Raw genomic sequence first — 21,442 nt, 5'->3', positions numbered from 1 at the left:
AGACACAGCCAAGCCTTCCTCGAATCTGACAGTACCCTCATCTTTCTGATGGTTTCTTTTGTTCCCTCAAGAAGCCTGTACAGAGAAGCACTGTGTTTCGCCAGGTGCTGAGCTGTGGAAATGCAAAGATAAATGGGGTATTGCTTTTGTCTTGATCACTCTCAGTATAAAAAGCCTCTTTGGAAGAACAGCTAAATGAAACCTGGTGGAGATGTTACGAACAAAATCTAGAGAAAATTTTTTAGGAGGTGGATAGTGCCTCACAGGCCTCCTAAAAGTTTTCCATCTCTTGATTGAAACACACACAGAACCTATACTCTCAGACGTGCACACACAGCACATACGGCAAATCTTCCTGATCTTATAATAAGTATGAAAGACCCAACTCCGTGCAGAGTATTTAAGATAAGCCCATTAAGCCTGGTCTCCCTGGTGAGGATTTCTGACCAAACAGAAGAAATGTTAACTCCAGCAAATGAATCAGAGTGAGATGCCCTCTCTGCCCCCATGGTGGCAAGCCTTGTGAGCAGGCATCGCCCTTCGACTATGAGCTCCATCCGCTCCTCAGCAATGTAGAGAGTTAAGAACCTGGGCTCATTAGTCAGACTTCCCCACACCCAGCTTCTGGGTTCACCACTTACCAGCTGTGTGAGCCTGGAAAAACTTCTAAATTCCAGTGTCACAGCTGTAAATGGTGATAATAAGAGAACTCTATAGCACTGAGAGTTTTATTTTTATTTATTTATTTTTTTATTATTATACTTTAGGTTTTAGGGTACATGTGCACAATGTGCAGGTTTGTTACATATGTATCCATGTGCCATGTTGGTTTGCTGCACCCATTAACTCGTCATTTAGCATTAGGTATATCTCCTAATGCTGTCCCTCCCATCTCCCCCAACCCCACAACAGTCCCCGGAGTGTGATGTTCCCCTTCCTGTGTCCATGAGATCTCATTGTTCAATTCCCACCTATGAGTGAGAACATGCGGTGTTTGGTTTTTTGTCCTAGCGATAGTTTACTGAGAATGATGTTTTCCAGTTTCATCCGTGTCCCTACAAACGACATGAACTCATCATTTTTTATGGCTGCATAGTATTCCATGGTGTATATGTGCCACATTTTCTTAATCCAGTCTATCGTTGTTGGACATTTGGGTTGGTTCCAACTCTTTGCTATTGTGAATAGTGCCGCAATAAACATACGTGGGCATGTGTCTTTATAGCAGCATGATTTATAGTCCTTTGGGTATATACCCAGTAATGGGATGGCTGGGTCAAATGGTATTTCTAGTTCTAGATCCCTGAGGAATCACCACACTGACTTCCACAATGGTTGAACTAGTTTACAGTCCCACCAACAGTGTAAAAGTGTTCCTATTTCTCCACATCCTCTCCAGCACCTGTTGTTTCCTGACTTTTTAATGATGGCCATTCTAACTGGTGTGAGATGGTATCTCATTGTGGTTTTGATTTGCATTTCTCTGATGGCCAGTGATGATGAGCATTTTTGCATGCGTTTTTTGGCTGCATAAATGTCTTCTTTTGAGAAGTGTCTGTTCATGTCCTTTGCCCATTTTTTGATGGGGTTGTTTATTTTTTTCTTGTAAATTTGTTTGAGTTCATTGTAGATTCTGGATATTAGCCCTTTGTCAGATGCGCAGGTTGCGAAAATTTTCTCCCATTTTGTAGGTTGCCTGTTCACTCTGATGGTAGTTTCTTTTGCTGTGCAGAAGCTCTTTAGTTTAATTAGATCCCATTTGTCAATTTTGGCTTTTGTTGCCATTGCTTTTGCTGTTTCAGACATGAAGTCCTTGCCCACACCTATGTCCTGAATGGGATTGCCTAGGTTTTCTTCTAGGGTTTTTATGCTTTTAGGTCTAACATGTAAGTCTTTAATCCATCTTGAATTAATTTTTGTATAAGGTGTAAGGAAGGGATCCAGTTTCAGCTTTCTACATATGGCGAGCCAGTTTTCCCAACACCATTTATTAAATAGGGAATCCTTTCCCCATTTCTTGTTTTTGTCAGGTTTGTCAAAGATCAGATAGTTGTAGATATGCGGCATTATTTCTGAGGGCTCTGTTCTGTTCCATTGATCTATGTCTCTGTTGTGGTACCAGTACCATGCTGTTTTGGTTACTGTAGCCTTGTAGTATAGTTTGAAGTCAGGTAGCGTGATGCCTCCAGCTTTGTTCTTTTGGCTTAGGATTGACTTGGCGACATGGGCTCTTTTTTGATTCCATATGAACTTTAAAGTAGGTTTTTCCAATTCTGTGAAGAAAGTCATTGGTAGCTTGATGGGGATGGCATTGAATCTATAAATTACCTTGGGCAGTATGGCCATTTTCACGATATTGATTCTTCCAACCCATGAGCATGGAATGTTCTTCCATTTGTTTATATCCTCTTTTATTTCATTGAGCAGTGGTTTGTAGTTCTCCTTGAAGAGGTCCTTCACATCCCTTGTAAGTTGGATTCCTAGATATTTTATTGTCTTTGAAGCAATTGTGAATGGGAGTTCACTCATGATTTGGCTCTCTGTCTGTGATTGGTGTACAAGAATGCTTGTGATTTTTGTACATTGATTTTGTATCCTGAGACTTTGCTGAAGTTGCTCATCAGCTTGAGGAGATTTTGGGCTGAGACAATGTGGTTTTCTAGATATACAATCATGTCATCTGCAAACAGGGACAATTTGACTTCCTCTTTTCCTAATTGAATACCCTTTATTTCCTTCTCCTGCCTGATTGCCCTGGCCAGAACTTCCAGCACTATGTTGAATAGGAGTGGTGAGAGAGGGCATCCCTGTCTTGTGCCAGATTTCAAAGGGAATGCTTCCAGTTTTTGCCCATTCAGTATGATATTGGCTGTGGGTTTGTCATAGATAGCTCTTATTATTTTGAGATACATCCCATCAATACCTAATTTATTGAGAGTTTTTAGCATGAAGGGTTGTTGAATTTTGTCAAAGGCCTTTTCTGCATCTAATGAGATAATCATGTGGTTTTTGTCTTTGGTTCTGTTTATATGCTGGATTACATTTATTGATTTGCGTATGTTGAACCAGCCTTGCATCCCAGGGATGAAGCCCACTTGATCATGGTGGATAAGCTTTTTGATGTGCTGCTGGATTTGGTTTGCCAGTATTTTATTGAGGATTTTTGCATCAATGTTCATCAAGGATATTGGTCTGAAATTCTCTTTTTTGATTGTGTCTCTGCCAGGCTTTGGTATCAGGATGATGCTGGCCTCATAAAATGAGTTAGGGAGGATTCCCTCTTTTTCTATCGATTGGAATAGTCTCAGAAGGAATGGTACCAGTTCCTCCTTGTACCTCTGGTAGAATTCGGCTGTGAATCCATCATGTCCTGGACTCTTTTTGGTTGGTAAGCTATTGATTATTGCCACAATTTCAGAGCCTGTTATTGGTCTATTCAGAGATTCAACTTCTTCCTGGTTTAGTCTTGGGAGGGTGTATGTGTCGAGGAATTTATCCATTTCTTTAGATTTTCTAGTTTATTTGTGTAGAGGTGTTTGTAGTATTCTCTGATGGTAGATTGTATTTCTGTGGGATCGGTGGTGGATATCCCCTTTTTCATTTTTTATGGCATCTATTTGATTCTTCTCTCTTTTCTTCTTTATTAGTCTTGCTAGCGGTCTATCAATTTTGTTGATCTTTTCAAAACACCAGCTCCTGGATTCATTAATTTTTTGAAGGGTTTTTTGTGTCTCTATTTTCTTCAGTTCTGCTCTGATTTTAGTTACTTCTAGCCTTCTGCTAGCTTTTGAATGTGTTTGCTCTTGCTTTTCTAGTTCTTTTAATTGTGATGTTAGGGTGTTAATTTTGGATCTTTCCTGCTTTCTCTTGTGGGCATTTAGTGCTATAAATTTCCCTCTACACACTGCTTTGAATGTGTCCCAGAGATTCTGGTATGTTGTGTCTTTGTTCTTGTTGGTTTCAAAGAACATCTTTATTTCTGCCTTCATTTCATTAAGTACCCAGTAGTCATTCAGGAGCAGGTTGTTCAGTTTCCATGTAGTTGAGCGGTTTTGAGTGAGTTTCTTAATCCTGAGTTCTAGTTTGATTGCACTGTGGTCTGAGAGACAGTTTGTTATAATTTCTGTTCTTTTACATTTGCTGAGGAGAGCTTTACTTCCAACTATGTGGTCAATTTTGGAATAGGTGTGATGTGGTGCTGAAAAAAATGTATATTCTGTTGACTTGGGGTGGAGAGTTCTGTAGATGTCTATTAGGTCCACTTTATGTAGAGCTGAGTTCAATTCCTGGATATCCTTGTTAACTTTCTGTCTCGTTGATCTGTCTAATGCTGACAGTGGGGTGTTAAAATCTCCCATTATTATTGTGTGGGAGTTTAAGTCCCTTTGTAGGTCACTGAGGACTTGCTTTATGAATCTGGGTGCTCCTGTGTTGGGTGCATATATATTTAGGATAGTTAGCTCTTCTTGTTGAATTGATCCCTTTACCATTATGTAATGGCCTTCTTTGTCTCTTTTGATCTTTGTTGGTTTAAAGTCTATTTTATCAGAGACTAGGATTGCAACCCCTGCCTTTTTTTGTTTTCCATTTGTTTGATAGATCTTCCTCCATCCCTTTATTTTGAGTCTATGTGTGTCTCTGCACGTGAGATGGGTTTCCTGAATACAGCACACTGATGGGTCCTGACTCCTTATCCAGTTTGCCAGTCTGTGTCTTTTGATTGGAGCATTTAGCCCATTTACATTTAACGTTAATATTGTTATGTGTGAATCTGATCCTGTCATTATGATGTTAGTTGGTTATTTTGCTCGTTAGTTGCTATAGTTTCTTCCTAGCCTCGATGGTCTTTACAATTTGGCATGTTTTTGCAGTGGCTGGAACCGGTTGTTCCTTTCCATGTTTAGTGCTTCCTTCAGGAGCTCTTTTAGGGCAGGCCTGGTGGTGACAAAATCACTCAGCGTTTGCTTGTCTGTAAAGTATTTTATTTCTCCTTCACTTATGAAGCTTAGTTTGGCGGGATAGCAAATTCTGGGTTGAAAATTCTTTTCTTTAAGAATGTTGAATATCGGCCCCCACTCTCTTCTGGCTTGTAGAGTTTCTGCTGAGAGATCAGCTGTTAGTCTGATGGGCTTCCCTTTGTGGGTAACCCGACCTTTCTCTCTGGCTGCCCTTAACATTTTTTCCTTCATTTCAACTTTGGTGAATCTGACAATTATGTGTCTTGGAGTTGCCCTTCTCGAGGAGTGTCTTTGTGGCGTTCTCTGTATTTCCTGAGTCTGAATGCTGGCCTGCCTTGCTAGATTGGGGAAGTTCTCCTGGATAATATCTTGCAGAGTGTTTTCCAACTTGCTTCCATTCTCCCCATCATTTTCAGGTACACCAATCAGACGTAGGTTTGGTCTTTTCACATAGTCCCAAATTTCTCGGAGGCTTTGTTCATTTCTTTTTATTCTTTTTTCTCTAAACTTCCCTTCTCTCTTCATTTCATTCATTTCATCTTCCATCAGCGATACCCTTTCTTCCAGTTGATCGCATCTGCTACTGAGGCTTCTGCAATCTTCGCGTAGTTCTCGAAACTTGGCTTTCAGCTCCATCAGCTCCTTTAAGCCCTTCTCTCCATTGGTTATTCTAGTTATCCATTCTTCTAATATTTTTTCAAAGTTTTTAACTTCTTTGCTATTGTTTTGAATTTCCTCTCGTAGCTCAGAGTAGTTTGATCGTCTGAAGCCTTCTTCTCTCAACTCATCAAAGTCATCCTCCATCCAGCTTTGTTCCGTTGCTGGTGAGGAACTGCGTTCCTTTGGAGGAGGAGAGGTGCTCTGTTTTTTAGAGTTTCCAGTTTTTTTGTTCTGTTTTTTCCCCATCTTTGTGGTTTTATCTACTTTTGGTCTTTGATGATGGTGATGTACAGATGGGTTTTTGGTGTGGATGTCCTTTCTGTTTGTTAGTTTTCCTTCTACCAGACAGGACCCTCAGCTGCAGGTCTGTTGGAGTTTGCTAGAGGTCCACTCCAGACCCTGTTTGGCTGGGTGTCAGCAGCAGTGGCTGCAGAACAGCGGATTTTTGTGAGATCGCAAATTCAGCTGTCTGATAGTTCCTCTGGGAGTTTTGTCTCAGAGGAGTACCTGGCCGAGTGAGGTGTCAGTCTGTCCCTACTTGGGGGTGCCTCCCAGTTAGGCTGCTCGGGGTCAGGGACCCACTTTAGGAGGCAGTCTGCCCGTTCTCAGATCTCCAGCTGCGTGCTGGGAGAACCACTACTCTCTTCAAAGCTGTCAGACGGGGACATTTAAGTCTGCAGAGGTTCCTGCTGACTTTCTGTGTGTCTGTGCCCTGCCCCCAGAGGTGGAGCCTACAGAGGCAGGCAGGCCTCCTTGAGCTGTGGTGGGCTCCACCCAGTTCCAGCTTCCTGGCTGCTTTGTTTACCTAAGCAGGCCTGGGCAATGGCGGGCGCCCCTCCCCCAGCCTCGCTGCCGCCTTGCAGTTTGATCTCAGACTGCTGTGCTAGCAATCAGTGAGACTCCGTGGGCATAGGACCCTCTGAGCCAGGTGCGGGACACAATCTCCTGGTGTGCCATTTTCCAAGCCCGTTGGAAAAGTGCAGTATTAGGGTGGGACTGACCCGATTTTCCAAGTGTCGTCTGTTACCCCTTTCTTTGACTAGGAAAGGGAACTCCCTGACCCCTTGCGCTTCCCGAGTCAGGCAACGCCTCGCCCTGCTTCAGCTCATGCACAGCGTGCTGCACCGATTGTCCTGCACCCACTGTTTGGCACTCCCTAGTGAGATGTACCCGGTACCTCAAATGGAAATGCAGAAATCACCCATCTTCTGCATCACTCACGCTGGGAGCTGTAGACTGGAGCTGTTCCTATTTGGCCATCTTCAGCACTGAGAGTTTTATAAGGATTAAGTGTGTGTTTAGATATCTTAAAATACTTGGCACAGAGAAAGCTCTCAAAGTGCCAACTGATGATGATGATGGTGATGGTGATGGTGCCCCATTCACTGCAACAATTCCTGTGCGTGGTGCAGAATAGTTACTCAACAAATCTTTGCAGAAAGAGGGAAGGAAGATGATATTGGGCACACCAGTGAGGCCTAATTGGAGCCTTGATTTTGACGAGAAGCACTTACTCTCTAGGTTTATGAAAGCCTGAATTTTAAAATCTTTAAAGCAGAAGCATAAAACTCGAATTTCTGTAACAGCCAGGCAGGTAACATAAAAGAATGAACCGGCATTTAGGGTATGAGGCAAACTGGAGAGCCCTGGCCTCTTTCTCGGGGGCAGTCACACTTGGCTCCAGAAGAATGTAGCCGCCCTTTGAGAAAAGCCAGAAATCCAGCTTTCCATGTGAAATAGACCAAGCCTTACAACAACTGAATCCATCTCTAAAAAAAAACAAAATACCCCATGGGCCAAACGATACATTGCCTGCCATTCCAATCTTGGTCTGCCTTCTTGCCACCCTGCCTTAAAGGAAGGAGCTCTGTATTCATCTCTTTCTTTTAAAATGTTTATCAGTGAGCACAAGAGACATGAGCCCCTTCAAGTTACTCTCAGTTGCTGCTAGGATCAGAGAACGCTCATGGAGTGAGGTCTTCACTTCTTCATGGTTAATCCGACAGTATATGCTCACCTAACGAGGGCTTCTTCCCTTCCCAAGGAATGCTACTAATAAGTATAGATTTTTAAAGCACAATTGTTTCGTGGCTGAAATAACAGTCTGAAAAAAAAATCCTAACAACTTCCTCTGGAGCTGCTATTATGGCAATCTGGAGAGAGGCTGATTCCATAGTCCATGTAGCTTTGTTTTGTTTGGATGGAAAGTCTGGCATTTTACAAAAATGTGGAACACTTAGCAATGGAATGACTTTTCCATAGCACTGATTATCGTACAGCAAGACACACATCCATATGTCTTTGAAATGAGATTTTTAAGAATTCTCTGCTTATTATACAAGACAAACCACCTCTGGTCTTTCCATATGAAAGTGATAGTTTTCTACAGGCTCATGAAAGCTGCCCTGGTTATGGTGCAGTACTTACAGTTAGGGAAAAACCTCAACATAGATGGGGACCCAGATTCAAATTTGTTTTTTCACTTACCAGCCAGCTATGTGACCTTGGGTAAGTTTCTGTGTCTCCATCTGCAAAAGAGGGGTCATGATATTCACCTCACAGGGTTATTGAGAATATCAAATAAAATAACGTATATGATGATCCAAACTCATAATGGGTGTTCCCCACCAATATTGGAATCTGAGTCTCTGTTTCTCCTGGCACAAAATAGCACTCCTGTTTCTGACCGCGACATAACCCTCTGGCAATGTCATTAACCTTATTAAATTTGGCAGCTCTGTGGAAAACGAAGGTCAAAAAAGCTGTCATTGTTTATATAAACTGTTCATTTTGTTGTCCACAGTGCTATGAGGACTAAAGGGTAGAGGGTTGGATGCTGCCACCCAGGGAGTAACCAGGGAGAAGGGAAGAGGCTGGAACAGAGCCTCAGGGGGACTGGTCTTTACAAGACAGGCTGGGAAAGAGGAGGGCATAGAGAAGATGGAAAGGGAGTGATCAGAGAGAAGTGAAGGTGCCAGGAAAACACTGTTGCAGATGCTGGGGGAGGAGAGGGCTTCAAAATGGAGTGTGTGGCCCACAATGTGATGGGGTCATGCTGAGAGGAAGCGAGAGTAACTGAATGGAGTACAGAAGGAACAGAAAGCAGGCTTTGGTGACTTCAGTCATGTGTGTAAGCTGAAAATGTTATAACAAATGTAGACAGCTCTTCAAGAAGTTGGGCTGTGATGGGGAGGAGAGAGAAAAGATTAAAGAGGGAGGGTGCATGAGACAAGGGTTTTTTCAAGAAGGGAAGTGAGTTTTGATGGCAAGGAGCCAGTTGAGAGGGAGAGGTTGACAATGAAGAAGAGGGGGTGGATGAGAGAGAGAAGGAAACTCCAAGGAGGCAGGGTGGGTAGATAAATGAAGCAAGAATTGGATATTAATGCAAAACTAGAGCTTGGGGAAACATTAGATCCCATAAGAATCTGCCGAACCAGCTGATACTGACCCTCAGGTTTAGACGGGGAATTTAGTAGGGAGGGATTAAGAAGAGTAAGGAAGACTGAAGTAACTGAAACACATGTGACAATCTGTTGTTATTGGAGGGGTAACAGGAAAAGCTTCTCCTCCACCCTCTGAAGCTTACTTGAAAATGAACTTACAACAGGCAGATTAACAGGAAAAAAAAAAGGAATAAAATTTATTAATGTGCATGAAACTGAGCATGGTAGCTCACTCTTGTAGTCCCAACTACTCAGGAGGTTGAGGGGAGGATCGCTTGAGCCCAGGAGTTTGAGGCTGCAGTGAGCCACCACTGCACTCTAGCCTGGACAACAGAGCAAGACCCTATCTCTTAAAAATAAAATGCTACACAGGAGAAAATCATAGGAGAGTGGTTACCTCATAACCCAGGGAGGTCCAGCTTTTTCTATACCTTTCTTCATAGAGAAAGGGGAAATGGAGGTTAAATGTGGCACTTCTGAAGAGTAGTAAATGATATTTAAGGGGAATGAATGGTCCCAATGCTCAGACAATGGAAGGTAAATAATTCTCTTTGGGAACTGAATGGGACCCGAGAACAGGCAATAGTTTGGGACAACGTTCATCTGAGCTCTGAGTGTGGTGTTTAATCTTCAGTCCCTTCCTCTGTTACATGAGTTTTGATCTTCTCTGGTTAATGAAATTTTAGGGGAGGTGACTGAAGGCAATTTTGTTCCTCTTTGGCAGGTCCAATTTCTAGGTAGATAAGGGAACTTCAGAGAACAGCTTCATCCAGCATGTACTGGTCTCCAGTGGCCTTGAATTTGAAATATCACCATACCAAGTTGCCATATTTGGCGGTCACCCTCCCTGGATCCTTAACTATTCAAGAAAGGATCTTTTAAAGCTCTTGCCTTGTAGCCAAACATGAAAAAGTCCCCCTTCCCTCTTGTCTTAAAAGTCTGTCCTCTCTGTAGAGTGTTCTAGCAAACAGGGCTCAGCCTCCTCATGTTCTGACTAGCACTGTCAAATAGCCAAAGCACTTTTGTCAGGCTGGTAAGTTGACATGCAATTAAAATTTGGTTGGAAAGGCTACCTGGGATCTTATCAAATATCAATCTTATTAAAGACCTCTCATTACTGTATAAAAGTTCGATAAGATATGTCAAGGTAGGGGGCTCTGAGTGGAATCATAAGAGCCAGTACTTTCCAGTCATAGAGTCGATGGAGTGCACTGGGATTTTAGATGCTGGTTATCGCCAGACGTCTGTCGTTTTCCGAACATGGCAAATCCTAGGTCAATTTCTGCCTGGGATAGAATGTTTCCTACTAGAAACACATAATTACAAGTTTAAGCTAAATAAACCACCAGGATGCGGTTTTACCTCTCAGGTGGAACTCTCCAAATAGTGGTTGTTGGGGTGGTTTTCATCACTGACTCTGTGAGTATTGGACCCAGAGATGATCGAGCCCAATTTTTTTTTTAATCAGCCCTTTTCTTCTCCCAAACTATAAAGCCATTAGCCATTCCCTCCAAAACACCTGCCAGTTTCCTGTGAGATCTGTTGTTAAGTTTGGGTGCCTCAGTCAGCATGAGGAGTAGTAGGCTCTAGGCCTGGACATTGACCATTATGCTCTACCACACTGTGAAGAAAAATGTGAGAAGCAGTAATAGCCTGCTCACCTGTCCACACCAAGAAACAACACAGCAAAAGCACAGCAGCTGATTGTCATGAGGAGCCTCCTACCTCTGCCACTTTCTGGCTGCATGACCTTGAATGAGTTATAGTCTTAGCCTCAGTTTCCTCATGTGTAAAATGGCTCTTTCATCAAGGGGATGAGGATTAAGTAAGGTTGTGTGTACAAATGCTTAGCTCAGCGCTTGCTACACATTAGTTCCCATTAACTGTAGCTGTTACTATAAAAATATACCACAAAGCATTAGGCTTAGCCAGGACTGTCACCATCTCACGCCATATCAGTTAACTAATCATGCAAATATGTCCTGGTTCTTTTCACTTGTACTTGAAGGACACAATATCACATTTTATTGATATATAATATTTTACGTATTTATGGATATGTATGATATTTCATTCCATGCGTAGAATGTGCAATGATCAAATCAGGGTGTTTAGGGCATCCATCACCTTGAGTATTTATCATTTCTATGTGTTAGAAACATTTCAAGTTTTTTTTTCTAGCTACTTTGAAATATACAATATGTCGTTGCTAACTATAGTCACCCTACTCTGCTATGGAGCATGAGAACTTACACCTTCTATCTAACTGTACATTTGTACCCATTAACCAACCTCTCTTCAGCCCGCTCTCCAACCCAGACACCCTTCCCAGCCTCTGGTATCTATCATCCTACTCCCTCCATGTGGTCAAGTGCTTTAGCTCCCATATATGAGTGAAAATACATGATCTTTGTCTTTCTGTGCCTGGATTATTTCATTTAACATGATGACCTCCAGTTCCATCCATGTTGATGCAAATGACATGATTTCTTTCTTTTTTATGGCCAAATAGTATTCCACTGCGTATAATACCACATTTTCTTCATTCATTCATTGATGGACACAGGTTGATTCCCTATCTTTACCATTGTGAATAGTACTACAGTAAACACGTGAGCATGCACGTGCAGGTATCCCTTTGATATATTGATTTCATTTCCTTTGGATAGATACATAGTAGAAGGGTTGCTGGATCATGGTAGTTCTATTTTTAGTTTTTTGAGAAATCTCCGTACTGTTTACCATAGTGGCTGTTCTAATTGGCATTCCCACCAACAGTGTATAAGAGTTCCCTTTTCTCCACATCCTCACCAGCATCTGTTATTTATTGCCTTTTTAATAATAGCCATTCTAACTGGAGTAAGATGATAGCTCGCTGTGGTTTTGATTTGCATTTCCTTGATGATTAGCGATGTTGAGTTTTTTCATATACCTCTCGGCCATTTATATGTCTTATTTTGAGAAATGTCTATTCAGAAGGATATGTCACTTTTGACAGAGTTATTTACCTGCTCTGCCCATCCACCAACTCCCCCCATCCTAGTCATAGAGGAATGCATTCAGGGAAGAGAGTTTTATTGTCATGAACTAGGAGTAGCCTTATAGCAGTTGACCCAGTCACCTAATCGTAATCAAAGAAAGAAATGTATAAACCCATTATGCTGTAACTTTTAAAGAATCTTCCCAAAGTTTTTCTGGCCTGAAATTAATAACCATTTATGTAGCAAGTCAACTCAATCCATTATATAGACCAACATTTTGCAAATGATTGAAGACTAGTATAGAAAGTTGCCTTACTCTAGGTTAAAAATGTGATTGGTATTTCTCAGATAGTTTTGTAGTCAGGGTATTTATTTGATTACACTTGCTGTCCATTGTTTTTAGGAAATTACTGTTTCAACCTTATGACAAAGAGCTTTGAGGCGGTGAAATAGAACAGATTTCCAAGTCACTTCTTTACAAGATCTAGGCTCCCCTTTGCTTATCCCCTTGGATCCTTTGCCAGGTTGGGCCAAATAATTTAAGTTATGAATTTATTTTAAATCGCAGGAGTCTTACTTTTTTGTGTATCAGATAACAAAACCCTACACAATGTATAGTGCTCTAAGAGGAAGGGATTGAAGGAGGCTTTCAATGAGAGAATTATTTTTCCTCTGCCTCTCCGTGTTTGACTTAAAACTCTTTGTTTCTTGTCTTTCATAAGATTTTTTAACTCTGTTTTAAAAAACACAAAGGAACACCTAAGACCTGTGAACAATGACCTGCCCCAGATTAGCTAGAGTTCATATCTTCAGAGAAGACAGATATTATAAAATGTTCTGTTAGGAACCCATTTCAGAAGAGTCTATGCCAAGTTCTTTAACAGAAATTCTGGAGTGTTCAATGTGTGTTATGTTTTTAATTTTTAATAAAGACCATGTTATCTATTTACAAGGATCGAGGCTCCCCTGTGCAAAGGACCCAACCTGGCAAAGGACTTTCAAAAGAATCAGTTTGAAAAGTAATACCCTTATTCAATGAGGCTATTGGCCACACAGAGAATTTATTTATTTTTTATTTTAATTAAAACCTAATGGGGTAGATGAGATGTTTTGATACAGGCATGCAATGCATGATAATCTCATCCTGGAGAATGGGGTATCCATCCCCTCAAGCATTTATCCTTTGCGTTACAAACAATCCAGTTATGCTCTTTTAGTTATTTTATTATTATTATTATTATTATTAATTTTAGACAGTGTCTCGCTCTGTCACCAGGCTGTAGTGCAGTGGCGCAATCTCAGCTCACTGCAACCTCTACCTCCCGGGTTCAAGCAATTCTCCTGCCTCAGCCTCCTGAGTAGCTGGGACTACAGGCGCACGCCACCACGCCCAGCTAATTTTTGTATTTTTAGTAGAGATGGGGTTTCACCATGTTGGCCAGAATGGTCTCAATCTCTTGACCTTGTGATTCGCCCGCCTCAGCCTCCCAAAGTGCTGGGATTACAGGCATGAGCCACCATACCCAGCTCTTTTAGTTATTTTTAAATGTACAATTAAATTATTATTGACTATAGTCACCCTGTTGTGCTATCAAATAAAAGGTCTTTTTCATTTTTCTATTTTTTTGTACCTATAAACCATCCCCACCTGTCCCCTAATCCCCCACTACCCTTCTTAGCCTCTACATAGAGAATTTTTCAAATTCCTTCTTTAAAATTGCTACTGGAGGCTCCAGAAGGTATCTCAAATATCCTAAAAATTGGGAAGTCTATGTCCTTTCAGATGAGTCTGATTTTGGAAATAGCCATTTGGAACTATATTTAGTAAATTATTTACCTATTCAAATTTGGTGACAAAAATTTTAGTCAAAAACAAGATTATAAAAGAAAACGTGAGGGCAAATCTTCATGACCTTGGATTTGGCAATGGCTTCTTTAATATGACACCAAAAGACAGGCAATAAGAGGAAAATAGATAAAATGGTCTCCATTACAATTAAAAACTTCTATGTGTCAACCTTGGATTTGTCAATTTTTTTTAATATGACACCAAAAGTCAGGCAATATGAGAAAAATGGATAAAATAGTCTTCATTAAAATTAAAAACTTTTATGCATCAAAGAACACTATCAACAGAGTGAAAAGACAGCCTATGGAATGGAAGAAAATATTTGTAAATTATATACCTGATATATGTGCATATTATCTAAAATATATAAATAACTCCTTCAACTCAACAATAAAAACAAACAAAAGCAAACAAAAAAAAAACCCACTTCAAAAATGGGCAAAGGACTTTAATAGACATTTCTCTAAAGAAGATATTCAAACAAACAGCATTTGTTGGACACATGCTTGTCAAAAAGCACATGAAAAAGTCATTAGAAATTAGGGAAACCATTAGCATCAGCATCACTACAGGAGTCATTAGGGAAATGCAAATCAAAACCACAGTGAGATACCACTCCACACTTACTGGGATGGCTACGATTTTAAACAGGGAGGAAAATAACAATTGTAGGAGAGAATTCAGAGAAATTGGACCTTCACACATTGCTGGTAGGAATGTAAAATGGTGCAAAGGCTGTGGAAAATAGTTTGGCAGTTCTTCAAAACATTAAATTTATACCGCATGACCCAGCAATTCTGCTCCTAGGTATATACCCAAAATAAGTGGAAACAGGGACTCAGATACTAGAATGCAAATGTTCATTATAATAAGCAAAAGATGGAAACAACCCAAGTGTCTCTCCATGGATGAAAGGATAAACAAATTGCATTCTGTCTATACAATGGAATGTTATTCAACCTTGAAAGGAATGAAGTTCTGGGCCAGGTGCGATGGCTCACACCTGTAATCCCAGCACTATGGGAGGCCGAGGCAGGCGGATCACCTGAGGTCGGGAGTTCGAGACCAGCCTGACCAACATGGAGAAACCCCATCTCTACTAAAAATACAAAATTAGCCGGGCATGGTGGCGCATGCCTGTAATCTCAGCTACTCAGGAAGCTGAGGCAGGAGAATCACTTGAACCCGGGAGGTAGAGGTTGCAGTGAGCCAAGATCGCACCATTGCACTCCAGCCTGGGCAACAAGAGCAAAACTCCGTTTCAAATAAAAAAAAAAAAAAAAAAATGAAGTTCTGATACACACTACAACATGGATGAACCTTGAAAACATGCTTAGTGAAATAAGCTAGACAAAAAAAGGACAAATATTGTATGATTCCACCTATATGAAGTACTGAGAATAGGCAAATTCATAAAGATAGAACATGGATTAGAGGTTCTATCTAATCGATGGGGCAAGTAGGGTGAGGTAAGGAAAGGAAGGAAATTGGAAGTTATTGTTTAATGGATATCAAGTTTTTGTATAGACTCATGAAAGGATTTTTAAAACAGTGGTGATGGTTGCACAACACTGTAAATATAATTAATGCCACTGAAGCGTACACTTAAAAATAGTGAAAATTGTACACTCTGTTTATAACATTTTCATGCTATTCAGCAATGAATATAAAATATATTTTGTTATTAAGCATTAGTATAAAATTAAGCATATTTTAATTATATATATTTTACCACAATAAAAATTTAAAATTTACAAGAGTTAAAATTATATTTAGACTGGTTGCAGTGGCTCGTGCCATAATCCCAGCAGTTTGGGATGCCAAGGCAGAAGGATCTCTTGATGCCAAGACCAGCCTGGGCAACATAGTGAGACCCTGTCTCTACAAAAAATAAAAAAAAAATCTTTTTAATTTGTAAATTATACTTAAGAAATCTGGCAGCCCTTTCCTTTTCTGGACAAATGCATTGTTGAAATAGTAAAATGGAAATGGATTTTGTATCAAATTAAACTTTATGTCAATATTTTAAAACTTACAAAACAAGATTATTAGAAAGTGGTTAGACAGCTCTTCCATGCCTCCTCCTGAGGGTAAAGCCCTTTTCTGGTATAACAAGAAATAAAAGAGGGAAAATGGATAGATTCTGCTGTTCAAAAGAATGTAGAACTCAGAGTTAACAATTGAATTTGGTCCAATTGCATGGTTCACATCCGATGAAACAAAATTAGATAGCTTGTGCTTTGTCAACGCATGTTGACATTAACACCTAGAGTTGGTAAGTCTTTCCAAATATTATCAGAAACCCTTCTTCCCTTCTAATACTTGGATATGCAGTTGCTTCCTTAGGTGCTACCAGAGTTGTACAGGTAATGTGGGTCCTCGCCAGGATCCCCTCTAAGCTACTGCAAACGATGGCTCATGTGCAACCCCGGTTCTCTTCCAGAGCACAGGAAGCTTGGAAACATGACTGTGACGGTGAAGAAGACTGTCCCCTCTCCTGAGGCTGTGCAGATCCTCTACCAGCGGATGAGATATGAGTATGAGTTTTACCACTACGTCAAAGAGCAGTTCCACCTGCTGAAGCGCAAGTTTGGACTTAAGTCTCACGTCAGCAAGCACCCCCTGAGGCCACACTTCTTTATCCCAACTCCACTGGAAACCGAGGAGCCAATCGACGATGAAGAACAGGATGATGAAAAGTGGCTGGAAGATATTTATAAGAGGTGATGTGACTGTGTTGCCTCTATGGCTTTATCTCCCTTTTCCAGAAAGTTCTTTGTTTGGGGAAGTAAAATCCTTAAGGGACTAAATTAATGCTTGGGTGCATTAAAAAGAACAAAACATTCCCACATGTTGGGGTCATTGGGAGATGCCCGGTTTTGCGGGTTTTATTTGTTTAATTTTATTCTGTCTTGGCTCTTTGGGTCTTTCCCGGGTACACTAGATGGCTCCATCCCAAGGCATCTTGTCATAAAACAGCTTTCCCCCCACCCCATATCATGGGGAAAGGGGAGAAATATAGCCCCTAGCCTAATAACTTATCATTTGTAAAATGACTTATAAAAATATTACCTCAATGGTAGGAGACATCCAGACTTGTATATTTCAGTGGAAATACAAAACCACTTCAGAGACCAGGGTATCTCCTCTGGAAGGATCTAAGAGAAGGTAAGACAGATTAGAGGACATCAAAAGGGAGTATGGAGCCAGGTGCCATGGCTCGAGCCTATAATCTGAGGCTGAGGTGGGAGGATCACTTGAGCCCAGGAGTTTGAGGTTGCAGTGAGCTGTGATCACACCACTGCACTCCAGCCTGGGTGACAGAGTGAGACTCTGTCTCAATTAAAAAAATTTTTTTTAAAGGAGGAGGATCTCCATGGGTAAGTGGTTTCTACCCACATGGGTAGAGTTCTGCCTCTGGTCCTTCTCAGGGGGCACTTTCACCAACAGCAGTGTAATTATCTCTGAAAGAGCAAGTCAGCTTGTGCCACGTCCCCAACCAATCCACAGCCTGGAGTACCTTTCAAGGTCAAAGTGCATGGCCAGCTCCATTGAGACATTCCATTTCAAAGCACCATGCTGACAGATATCAAAGTAGTCTAGCAGGGAAAATAATTTGTTTGCTGTGTAAGGAAGAATGTAGACAAGACAGATAAATCTGAAAATCATGTGGCATCAGGGAAAGGGCATGGCTGTGTCTTTTGCACCCAATATGAAACATCTTCTCCCAACACTGCTTTAATGGAAGTTCTAGGAACCAATTTAGCTCAGGCATTTGACTCCTACAGCAGAAGTTCTGAGCCTGACCACAGATGACGTGTAATCTATCAAACACACCCCTGGCCAAGGTGGGTCCTATAGGACCTGGTACTATGTACTATTGTAACTTCTAGTCCCCTAAGAGGTACCTGTTTTCAGTAAAAAGGGGTCCTGGGTTCTGTGCAGGTGGCAGAGCTACCCGAGAACTACCTGAGTTCTGTGCAGGTAGAGTCCCATTTCTTATGGGACCTGTGTGCTCCTGAGAACTCTTACTTGAGACATCAAAAAGAGAAGCAGCAAGAGCTTCTGGAACAGAGACTGCTTGGCCAGCTTTGTAAGTAAGTGGCTGCCTCCAGTGTGATGTGAGTAGATGTTGGGCAGTCTCACTGTCCTAAAGTATGTCTTCTTTCCACCTCCCACTGCCCCTCCCCTGCCACCTATCGATGCCTTGGTTCAGTCATTAGAAATCTGTTGCTTTGAGTTCTGAAATAATTTCACCTTAAAAAATGCTGAAAATACACATTCTCCTGGGGAGACGATAAACAGCTAGCTGAGAAGCCAAGGTTCAGTGGTGGCAGCAGGAAGGATACTTGCAACAAATTTTGTCTATTTCGTATTTGTCCCCTAGAGCCAGCCCTAGCAAATGTGTGAGTTGGGAGTAGTTAATAGTAAATAAGACTCTGACTTTACACAAGCTACACATTTTCTACTTTTCATAAACCACCAAGTCTCTCTAGAATTTTTTCTGCCTTCACTAAAATTGGACTGTAGCCAAGATATAAAGCAAGTCATTTGGAACCTGCCTAGTGAGCACTGAAGCTACTTTATCATGAGATGTGTGTTAAGAAGGTTCCAGCCCACAGGAGTCCAAGGAAGGCGGGGACCGCAGACGCACAGAGTCCAGCACTTGGCCACTCATGGGCCTTCTTTCTGCCTCAGAGGATGGGGGCAGAGAAGCGATTAAGGGAAATGTTCTTAGAGGAGGAAATATCCTTTGTCCTGTTCAGAGAGACCAGGGCCCTACCATTAGGCATACTTTCAAAAGCAACCTGGAGAACAGCTATCATATTCAAAACCAGTACAAGAACTGCTGCCTGGTACCCTGTGAGTCATTTCTATGAAATTCCATATAAAGAACGACGATTAGTTTACACACTGTGCAACCTCGCAATCTGAAAATAAAGTTGAGTTGGCTGTGTTTTCTCTGCTCTTGTCAGAACGTTGGGACAATTGGTCGTTCAAAAACATTCATCCTCTTACTGCAAGTTTATCTGGGTACTTTTACCTGTGTGTTCAAAGGCATTTATTTTCAGCAGTGATCATTATAACTTCACAACAAAAGATGCTGACGGATTTACTTACAGGACAAAATGTTATTTTGTCCCAGCCAACACCCTCTAGGTCCTAAAAGTCAAGGTACTTCAGTTTATTTGGCAAACATGACAACATTTTTTTTGGCCCTGGGCCCAACAGTTTGTACTTCATGAAACATATTGTACATTTTACATAGTTTAATTTAAAAAAATACCTTTTAAGCTAGTTGATCTTTGACTGTCTTATTTATTATAACCTTTCAGCACATTCCAAGGTTTTAGTTACTCAGGAAGGAGTTAATTAAAATGATTTTATTTTGGTCTGATGGATGTTTTTTAAAAGGAAAATTATTATTATGAACTTTCAGCCTACTTTCTTGAGTGCCGTAAAAGTGCTTGTAAATCTTTTTTTTTTTTTAAGAAGAAGAAAAAAATGGTGTTTGACATTGATGGAAATTCAAAAATATATATGGAACTGAAACATTAACTTAGCTAAAATAAAAGCAATCTGTGTTTGAGATGAAGCGTTCCTTAACTTATTCATCACCCATATAAATAAATAAATATAAATAAGTTGACATATTTTTTCCATCCTGTTGACAGCTGGAAATAAAAGTGCCTGCAGTTCCTCCCCTCAGCCTTCTTAATTGGCCAAGCTTTTTTCCTCAAGATGGGATTTTGAAAAGCTGTATTTTAAAAAGTGTATCAATTTTCATTCTTGTAATTATATGACAGCAAAAAAAAGGGGGCTGATAAAATGAACTAGTCATTTACTCATGTTGTTGCATATTTTAAAAACTAAACAGCTGATTTTATCAGTATTTCCACAGTTGGTTTCGTGTCGGGGTGCTACATCTGAATCATTTGTCTCTATGCATCCATGGGGCATGTCTACCGTCAGGTAGGAAAGGAAGGATGTGCCCCAATTCTCAGTGTCTACGGTGATCTGTTTCTTAGGCATGTAGCACCTCAAAACCTGGACCACTCTAAGCTCTCAAGTGAGCAGTCTTGATCCTGAAACACCCTTCTTGGGAAATTTCACTGCTGTGGTCAAATGGAGCTCACAAAGAGAAACAAACTGTGTTTCCTGCGTATCTGATGCTACATTCCAATTATATGTGACTATTATATAAAAGAATCAGAATGCTGATACTAGGAAAGAAAAATCCACTTTGGTAATGGCATGCTTTATTTCACGTAAGAATATGAGAATCCTAAACAGCAGGTGGTAAGTGGTGACCTTTCTTCATCATTTTGTTTGTCCTTCTGTAACTCAATCAAATGGTGTTTGACTCAATGAACTTTAGAGCCAAAAGTACTAAACAAAAACTGGACCGTGCCATATCTGGAGTTGCTTGTGTGGTCTGAAGTTCTTTATACATGTGCCATCACCTGCGGGTTTATCCAATGAGCTATTTGGCCTTAAATAACTTTTATAGATAATGACAGTATTTCTTAAAAGGCAGGATGACAGCCGAGCGCGGTGGCTTGTGCCTGTAATCCCAGCACTTTGGGAGGGCGAGGCCTGCGGATCACGAGGTCCAGAGATTGAGACCGTCCTGGCTAACATAGTGAAACCCCGTCTCTACTAAAAATACAAAAAATTAGTGAGACTCCGTCAAAAAAAAAAAAAAAATCCAGCTATTAAGAAAAATAGCCCTCTGGAGAACAGAGCCCTCAGAAATGATGCCACATATCTACAACTATCTGATCTTTGACAAACCTGACAAAAACAAGAAATGGGGAAAGGATTCTCTATTTAATAAATGGTGCTGGGAAAACTGGCTAGCCATATGTAGAAAGCTGAAACTGGATCCCTTCCTTACACCTTATACAAAAATTAATTCAAGATGGATTAAAGACTTAAATGTTAGACCTAAAACCATTAAAATCCTACAAGAAAACCTAGGCAATACCATTCAGGACATAGGCATGGGCAAGGACTTCATGTCTAAAACACCAAAAGCAATGGCAACAAAAGCCAAAATTGACAAATGGGATCTAATTAAACTAAAGAGCTTCTGCACAGCAAAATAAATTACCATCAGAGTGAACAGGCAACCTACAGAATGGGAGAAAATTTTTGCAACCTACTCATCTGACAAAGGGCTAATATCCAGAATCTACAATGAACTCAAACAAATTTACAAGAAAAAAACAACCCCATCAAAAAGTGGGCAAAGGACATGAACAGACACTTCTCAAAAGAAGACATTTATGCAGCCAAAAAACACATGAAGAAATGCTCATCATCACTGGCCATCAGAGAAATGCAAATCAAAACCACAGTGAGATACCATCTCACACCAGTTAGAATGGCCATCATTAAAAAGTCAGGAAACAACAGGTGCTGGAGAGGATGTGGAGAAATAGGAACACTTTTACACTGTTGGTGGGACTGTAAACTAGTTCAACCATTGTGGAAGTCAGTGTGGCGATTCCTCAGGGATCTAGAACTAGAAATACCATTTGACCCAGC

The 21,442-nt window shown here is 40.8% G+C and overlaps 1 protein-coding gene across 11 annotated transcripts in view; it reads left to right on the top strand.

Moving 5' to 3' along the window:
* LOC116463124 (uronyl 2-sulfotransferase) overlaps positions 1 to 21,442 on the top strand; it is a 442,893-nt gene that overhangs the window by 314,372 nt on the left and 107,079 nt on the right. For 8 of the 11 annotated variants that reach the window (XR_004246582.2, XR_004246581.2, XR_004246579.2 and 5 more), the window contains exon 8: positions 16,335 to 16,614. Coding sequence is in view for 3 of the 11 variants with exons in the window: in XM_032146089.2 (XP_032001980.1) it covers positions 16,335 to 16,614 (280 nt within the window). In the remaining 8 variants the exon portion in view is untranslated. Of the gene's footprint in view, positions 1 to 16,334; positions 19,804 to 21,442 lie in introns of those variants that run through there. The other 3 variants (XR_004246585.2, XM_032146090.2, XM_032146091.2) reach the window with 3 other exon arrangements.

The sequence above is a fragment of the Hylobates moloch genome, unplaced genomic scaffold (assembly GCF_009828535.3).
Source record: "Hylobates moloch isolate HMO894 unplaced genomic scaffold, HMol_V3 SCAFFOLD_26, whole genome shotgun sequence".
NCBI lineage: Eukaryota > Metazoa > Chordata > Mammalia > Primates > Hylobatidae > Hylobates > Hylobates moloch.
This window is presented reverse-complemented; position numbering and strand designations above follow the sequence as displayed.